The 8,663-nt window shown below is 40.9% G+C and overlaps 1 protein-coding gene across 1 annotated transcript; it reads left to right on the top strand.

Annotated features, from left to right (window-relative positions):
- Positions 1-6,278: 6,278 nt before the first annotated feature.
- On the top strand, positions 6,279-7,145 carry LOC136481495 (uncharacterized). Its single transcript, XM_066478835.1, has one exon. The coding sequence runs from the start codon at positions 6,441-6,443 to the stop codon at positions 6,810-6,812; it is 372 nt and encodes a 123-aa protein (XP_066334932.1). The 5' UTR covers positions 6,279-6,440; the 3' UTR covers positions 6,813-7,145.
- The last annotated feature ends 1,518 nt before the right edge of the window (positions 7,146-8,663 follow it).

Raw genomic sequence — 8,663 nt, 5'->3', positions numbered from 1 at the left:
ACCTTGAACCACTAATCTTGCTTTGTTCCTTATTAATATCCCATCTTGATCTTGCTTGTTCCAAAAAAACCCACTTGGTTCCAATCACATTATGATCCTTAGGCCTCTCAACTAAATCCCATACTTGGTTTCTTGTGAAGTTGTTTAGCTCTTCATGTATAGCATTGACCCAATCAACATCCCTCAAAGCTTCATCTATCTTCTTAGGTTCAATGGATGACACAAATGAGAAATGCTCACAAAATGAAGCCAATCTTGATCTTGTTTGCACACCTCTTGAAATATCGCCAATGATAGTGTCTAATGGATGATCTCTTGCAACATTGGTTGGTTGAAGCACTTGCACTTGATTGCTAGCATTTGATTTATCACTTGGTTGAGATGATGAACTAGCCATTTGTTGATCTTGCACATTGCCATCACTAGTGCTTGCTTGGATTTGATCAAGAGAACCACTAGCTTGCACATTTGAGTTAGAGAGCACTTGATTCTTGTCATCTTCAACATCAATCACCTCTCTAGGCCTTATATCACCAATGTCCATGTTCTTCATTGCATTGACCAATTGAGTGCCTTTTACATCATCTAGATTCTCATCTTCCTCTTGGGAACCATTTGTTTTATCAAACTCCATATCATGAACCTCCTCAAGAGTACCACTAGCCAAATTCCAAACTCTATAAGCCTTGCTAGTAGTGGAGTAACCAAGCAAGAAACCTTCATCACATTTCTTCTCAAACTTACTCAATCTAGTGCCTTTCTTCAATATGTAGCATTTACAACCAAAGACCCGAAAGTATGCTATGTTGGGCTTTCTCCCATTCAATAGCTCATAAGGTGTCTTCTCTATCATGGGGTGACAATAGAGTCGGTTGCTATAATAACAAGCCATGTTGATTGCTTTGGCCCAAAATAAATGACTCATATTGTACTCACTCAACATTGATCTTGCCATGTCAATCAAAGTTCTATTCTTCCTTTCAACTAAGCCATTTGATTGAGGAGTGTACTTGGCCGAGAATTGATGTCTAATTCCAAATTCATTACACAACTCATCAATTCTAGTGTTCTTGAATTCACTTCCATTGTCACTTCTCACTTTCTTTATGGTTGTTTCAAATTCATTGTGAATGCCCTTGACAAATGATTTGAATATTGCAAACACATCACTCTTGTCCACTAGAAAGAATACCCATGTGTATCTAGTGAAATCATCCATAATCACAAATCCATATTTGTTTCCACCAATGCTAGTGTATGTGGTTGGTCCAAACAAGTCCATGTGCATCAACTCAAATGCCTTAGATGTGCTCATCATGCTCTTTTTAGGATGTGTGTTACCAACTTGCTTTCCGGCTTGACATGCACTACATAGCTTATCTTTCTCAAAAGTGACATCTTTCAAGCCTCTAACTAAGTCATGCTTGATCAACTTATTTAATTGTTTCATTCCAACATGACCAAGCCTTCTATGCCATAACCAACCCATGCTAGACTTAGTGATCAAACATGTTGACAATTGAGCTTCTCTAGCATTGAAATCCACTAAGTATAGATTCTCATATCTAAATCCTTTGAATATCAAGTTAGAGCCATCTACACTTATGATCTCTACATCATCCATACCAAATATGCACTTGAAACCAAGATCACACAATTGAGCTACCAACAATAGATTGAAGTTCAAGCTCTCTACTAGTAGCACATTGGAGATGCTCAAATCATTGGATATTGCAATATTACCAAGCCCTTTGACCTTGCCTTTGCCATTGTCACCAAATGTGATACTATCAATCCCATCGCTCTTGTTTTCATTGATTGAATTGAACATTCTTGGATCACCGGTCATGTGTTGTGTGCACCCACTATCAAGCACCTAATGCCTTCCTCCAGCTTTATAATTGACCTACAAAAGAAGATCAATTTTTTTAGGTACCCAAACTTGCTTGGGTCCTTGAAGGTTAGTTACCAAGGTCTTTGGTACCCAAATGGCCTTCTTCTTTGGGCCCACAATTGGTGTACCAATAAACTTAGCCTTCACACCATTGGCACCCTTAAAAAGCATGTAACAAGAATCAAATTTGATTGAGGATACATTAGGTATCTTGTTCTTGTTAGTTTTGCAATATATGCCTAACTTGCTTGCATCTATTGCAAAACCGACCATTGCCCTTTACAAAGCTAGCTTTGGGAGTGACAAAGGCCGCCTTGCCTTTCTTGGGGGTATAGCCTAATCCCTCTTTGTTGAGAGAAAACCTTTGGCTACCCAAGCACTTTAGCAAGCGGGCATCTCCACCATAGGCATTGTCTAAGGCACGAGTGAGCTCATTCACCTCCTTGAGGGTCTCATTTTCTACTTTTAGTGAGTTTTCACAAGCGAGACCATCAATCAAGGGTGAAGTGGAAGTGGTAGTGCTACAAGAAGTGTTAGTGGGAGCAACAAAAATAGATTCATCAATAAGATCACATGTTGTCCCACATCACATGATATGATCACTTGCTCCTTCTTGACTTCCTCCACTTTGACTTGCTCAAGGACGTAGCAATTTGATTAGTATGACAAATAGCGAAAAGCAAACTTGCTCTAGCTCTACAAGGGTTGCAAGCCACCTAACCAACAATTCTAGTTGCAATGATTCCTAGGCACACAACTTGCAAAGTTACTACTCACTAAGAGCTCTCAATCTTGCTACTCTAAAGAGCTCCACTAGATAAACTTAAAATAACAAAGCAAGCTCTCAATTCTAATTACACTAAAGAGCTTGCCACAACTAGTTTGCAAGAATATAAATGAGTCCTACAATTTTACCTTTGCCTTGAGCCTTTTGTTTTTCTCTTTCTTCTTTTCCAAGTTTAAGCATTTGATCATCACCATGCCATCACCATCGTCATGATCTTCGCCATTGCTTCATCACTTGGAGTAGTGCTACCTATCTCATAATCACTTTGATAAACTAGGTTAGCACTTAGGGTTTCATCAATTAACCAAAACCAAACTAGAGCTTTCAGTGGGCCACTGGGCTTGCTAGGCTTTTTTTAATTCATGAAATTATTTACGGAGGCGGGTGTTTTACTGCAACCGCCTCAGTTAATCGATTAAGGCCCGATTAACCATGACCTTTTGACGGAGGTGGTTGGCTTGCTCGCCTCGGTTAATTGATTTTGCCCGCCTCAGTTAAGTTTTCTAAAGTAGTGAGACGGACGAAAGCTAATAAGACTCGGGTGCAATTTTGCCAAAAGTGGAAGGCTACTCAGCACCAAATAAAGAAAACAAATGAAGAAAAACTGCAAAAGTCTTCCAATGAATTTGTGTGGTGTGTACATTTACATACTTACAAAGTATTTGCTATTTGGACATCAAGTTCACATAGATGGTTGCGAACTGGGATTAGGTCAGTTGATTACGTTCTTTGTGGTGGAACCTGCTCATCAAAGTCCTCGACTTAGCACGGTGCTTGCATTTCTTGAATTTATTTTAGGATGTAATAACAACACTTTCTTTCACTAGTAGGCGTTGTGCATCGAGAGTGAGATGCCTGTAGTGACCTCATTAATCTCAAGATAATTTTTCGGTCCAGCTTAGTCTCTCGAAGGTGCCAATAGAGATTGGTTGTGCGTGCATGTATGTGCACGTCTGCGTCTGTGTTTCTAAAAAAAAGTTCACATACATGGTCATAGAAAATAAAAGTTTACAAAAACCATGTTAATTATGAATAGATGCATTCATGGGGTATAACCATCTACTAACAGTAGCTTTCTAGCTAAAACGGACTCTCCTTTGATCCATTGCACGCTAAATGTAATTGGTAGGGATGAAAAAGGTCAGAAATGATCGGAAGAGGCCTAAATTGTTTTTGTTTTCATTTTTTTCACAAAAATGATATTGCTATAAATGAATACAACACCGGTATTTTGGCATATCAATATCGTTTGGAAATTGATAATGTGTAGTAAAAACAATTAATGATAAACCAAGTTTTCAAACATGCTTTACTGTCCCCCCCCCCCCCCCCCCCCCCCCCCCTAAAACTAACAATAATATAATGCTTTGCTACCCATACAAGTTTATACATACATGTAAACTGATAGGTTCAAAAGCCACAGGATTGGAGGAGTGTGGAATATAGATAAAAACGGCATAATATCATCGGGAATTTCTGGACTAAAACGGTAAAACGGTCAGAAAATGTTGTCATTTCCATATAGCCGTTCCATTTCTACTTCCATTTTTATTAAAAATGTGATAAAACTTTTAAAACGAGTCCCTGAAAACGATGTGTTCCATTTTTGCTTTCGTCCCTAGTAACTGGGTTAATAGACACTTAAGAACATGTAACACGTGTAACACAAATTTATATATATGCCGGCCGTCGCAGGGAACTCGCTAGTGTAAAACTAAAACCAACCAATTTCGTGCAATTCATGTTAAATTTCATAGTGGGCTGCTGCTAGCTACTGATATATTAATGGAGCACTACTAATATCGTTTTCAGCCTCTGTCCCCCACACACATACCTAGCACTTCATTGTAGTACGCGCATTGTATCGTCGGATTCGCTCGTTTCGTTTTCAATTGCAAAATTGACAACTGGCGAATGATTCTTACCTCCACCACTTCTTGCCAAAAGCTAGCTCTAGCAGAGGGACCGAACATGGCTTAGGCCATGCCCCAGCTGCTGGGGCCCACCTGCATCCTAATGTTTTGTGACGTCATCCTTACCTTAGCATGTCCTTGATAGTGCCCACGTTGCCCTCCAAGTCAGTGTTTCCGGATTCCAATAACACATATGTTTAGCAGTACTGTAGCAATTGCGCTTCCAAATAGCACATATCTATGTTTAGTTGAAACCGGAGCTCATCATCTCTTCCTACATGCATTATACATGCTTTATATAGTGACACACATCATGAATAACATATATCTTTAATTAGTTTTTCCTGTATTAACAACGACAAAAGCGAACTGAGCATAGTTCAGTTGCCTACGTTTCTTGTGATGGAACATGTCCATATAGGTTAAGTCATTAACTTGACATATGTGCTTGTATTTTTTTCTAGATTTATTTTAGGATTTAACGACGTTATTCTTCCAGCGGTAGATGACATGTCCTCTATGTGCATTCATAACGAGGTGGTTATACGGGTAGAGTGTGCGTGCTTTTGTTGATAGGGGTGCGTATATGCTCGTGTATATGTGCATCTGCGCTTGTATTGTATCTCAGAAAAAATATTAACAGTGACAAATGTGGGTAATTTATAAGCATTACAAGAGTAAGTTAGTGCATTTAAATGTAGGAAACTTATATGTTACGGATTACTTTTTTTGTTGTTTTTGTAATAAAAGTTATGTAATTTAGATAAACTTCATAGGTTACATTAGATTATTTTTCACCATCATAGAGGTGAGTAGTTTAAACAAAGATTAAGGGGTTAAATTGTTAGTAGTAGTTTAGACTTTGAAAAATACACAACTAAATTTAACAAACCAACATATTGATGTGTTGTCTCTGGTCCTTTTGACTTCATTCCAAGATCTCTGATCTGCCAGTAAAAGAGGAAGACCAGTACTGCTTCAATAGTTCATTTGAAGACTAATTAGTCTTGTCATAAACATAAGATATTTAAAACAGAGGTGGTACCACTAAAAGGCCATTCTTTCTATGACCTTGAAAACAAACATTGATCTTTCTAAAGAAAATATTCCACTACACATATATGGAAAACTAGTTAGTTAGACCTCATGCATTTAAAAACTGAGGGAATGCATTTCTCTAGCAGAAGAAACTGTAACAACTATGTGTAACTTCTGCGAGTTTTCAGCATAGATAATTATGTGTGTGAACTTTACCCTAGTGCATTGGGCACACGCGCCTCAATATTTTATTGATCGATCTGACACAAAGCAAGTCAAACTAGCCCCCCTACCCAAATCGAAGCAGTGCAAATTACTGTAGAGCCCCTATGAAATTTTAGGCAAAGTTCTATAGTGTAGGGGGCTAAGACTTAAGATCGAGCAGCAGTGTTGTTCAGTCCCCCCTAAAATATTTCCTGGATCCGCCGCTGAGTCAAACCAAGTCAAGAACAGCAAGGAACAAAAGGGCAGGTTGGGCTCTCTCATTTCTTGTGACAGTGGGCTAGTCATCATAGCTTAGCTTTATCATACACGAAGCAACTTCCATTGGTCGGCCGATGGCATTCATGGAATAAGCGCTTAGACGTTGGGTCAAATCCATATACCACTTCCTATATAAAATACAACAATCCACTACTGCCTCCAACCCCCTCACGCACTCAGCTCAGATACACCATCATTCACCACTACCACATAATTGTGAAAACTTGTGATCTTGTTAAACATCCAAGAACAGAGCTTCACAACTCACCACAATTCTAGCTCCTAGCTCCTTGCAGCTATCTTCGATCATCAGCTAGCCATCATCATGGGAAACTGCCTGGTGATTCAAGACAGGAAGGAGATCAAGATCATGAGCGTCTTGGACGGCGGCGAAGTCCTCAAGATGCCATCCCCGGTCATGCACAGCTTGAAGAAGGTCCCGGCCGAAGCTGCCCTCTGCGAGCCCCTGCCGGCAGCAGCTGCTGCCGGTGTCGACGACCCCGCTGGCGCCGCCGTCAGGGTGAAGCTGGTGATCAGCAAGCAGGAGCTCAAGAAGATGCTCGACAAGGAGGGCATGTCGCTAGACGACATGGTGTCTCTCATGCGCAAGGAAGCGAGTGACCGAGAACAGGAGGAGTTCTGCTGCGGAGGGTGGCGACCGGCGCTGGAGAGCATACCGGAAGGCAGCGATCTCTAGCACGCACGTACTGCCTGGCATCGTTCATCGTTCAGATATCTTGTGAAAGTCACAGGATCAGTGATCTTGCCTACACTACTACATACAAGAAGTTACACAAGATACTTTTTGGAATAAGCGTAAGCAAAACATATGTATGTTGGGTATAGCATATATACACACACATGTAGATTATTATATATAGAGAGAATATAGTTAGATATAGATGGTAGGAGTTTTGAGATAGGGATTCTCTTCATCTTTTCTTGTTGGCTACATGCTTGTAAAGAAGAGGTAAAGATGATCCTGGAAATCAAGCAAGGTTTTATATGGTAGTACTATACTACGTGTCCTCATCATTGATTCAGTCATCACAGGTATGATCTCATCAAGGGATTTACATGTTTCCTTTTTTTTTGAGAATTACACAGTATGTATTTGGCCTTTATTAATTGTCAGCTTCCTATCTATAGGATGGCAAGAGTTTTCTTTTAGTAGAAAGAATGATTAAGTTTATAAGGAAATCGGACCCGAAAACCATATAGCTAGCTAGCACCAGACTTCTACAAACAACTTTGGTACAATGATCAACATAGCCAACAACACGGTTTTCCAGAGGGTGAAAACCGGTAAAACTCTCGCATAACTATAATTTTGATAGAATAACCCATGGGATGAGAAGTTCACCCATAACAACAACTCAACAAGAGGAACAACTATGTTGGGACCAACAAACCTATGCCTGGAACAATACTAACAGTCTAACACACCAACTAAAACAACTACAAAGACGAAGCCACAACTATAGGGGCACCAAGCAAACTAAAAGAACTTTGACAACCCATCGACAACCACAAGCAGAGCGCCTCGAAAATACATCTAGAAGATGGAGACGAGATCATGCACCATCACTACTACAAAAACTATTTTTAGAGGCATGTTCCTTTTAGTCCAAAGATAGCTCTATCAAATCCTGTCTCTGAAATGGTTTTTAATCTGGCCCACCTTGAGAAATTGATTGTTAAAATTGGTTGGGCTAGACTGCCCTCTATTTTTAGTTTCCGCCCGCCTCTAGAAATTAATTCTAAAGGCGGTTGGATAGTCATCTCCAGAAATTGATGATTTTTAGAGACACACAAGTACAAGTGGGCAAAGCAGACGTGTCAACAGAATATGCTCGACAGTCCACCGAGGGGTATCCCGCGATGGTAGATTTGTCGGTGGGGGTGTGCGTAATCAGGAACCGGATGGTGACACAAGGCGCAGAGACAGCGATTTAGACAGGTTCGGACCGTCTGATCGACGTAATACCCTACGTCCTGTGTCTTTGGTGTATTGTATTAATCTGTATGTAGATCCGATCTGATAGATCCCGATAGATCCTATCCGCTAGGGGACCCCTACCTCTCCTTATATACTCTGGAGGAGGTAGTGTTACAAGTAAAGTAGCCTATTTGGTAATATACAATGTCTTGCGGTGCACACCGAGCAGCGCCGTGCACGCCTTAACCTTGTGGGCCGGGCCACCCCTGGGGGCGCAACCCATGTCTTGGGGGCCATACCCCCATAGCTAGTCGCCTGACAGTTGGTGACGTAGTCACGTGGTGCCAGGGTCAGAAAATAGAAGACCAGCCGAGCAGACAGCCAGTCCCCGGGCGTAGCCTCGAGATGAGAACAAGCACGTTCACCGCAAGGTGAAGTGTGCCCACTTAGTCCTCGACCTTGCTGGAAGATGAAGAATGAATCTTGTAGCAGGCTCAAAGAAAAAGAAGTCTGAAAGCTTGCCGACGTCGTCCGACATGTGCGTATCAAGACCCCAGACGTGCTGCCCAAGATCAGCACCCTGATCCGAACAGCATGGAGCAGCTTGAT

This window comes from Miscanthus floridulus, chromosome 9 (genome assembly GCF_019320115.1).
Source record: "Miscanthus floridulus cultivar M001 chromosome 9, ASM1932011v1, whole genome shotgun sequence".
NCBI lineage: Eukaryota > Viridiplantae > Streptophyta > Magnoliopsida > Poales > Poaceae > Miscanthus > Miscanthus floridulus.
The sequence above is the reverse complement of the archived record's forward strand: the minus strand, read 5'-3'. Positions and strand labels throughout refer to the sequence as shown.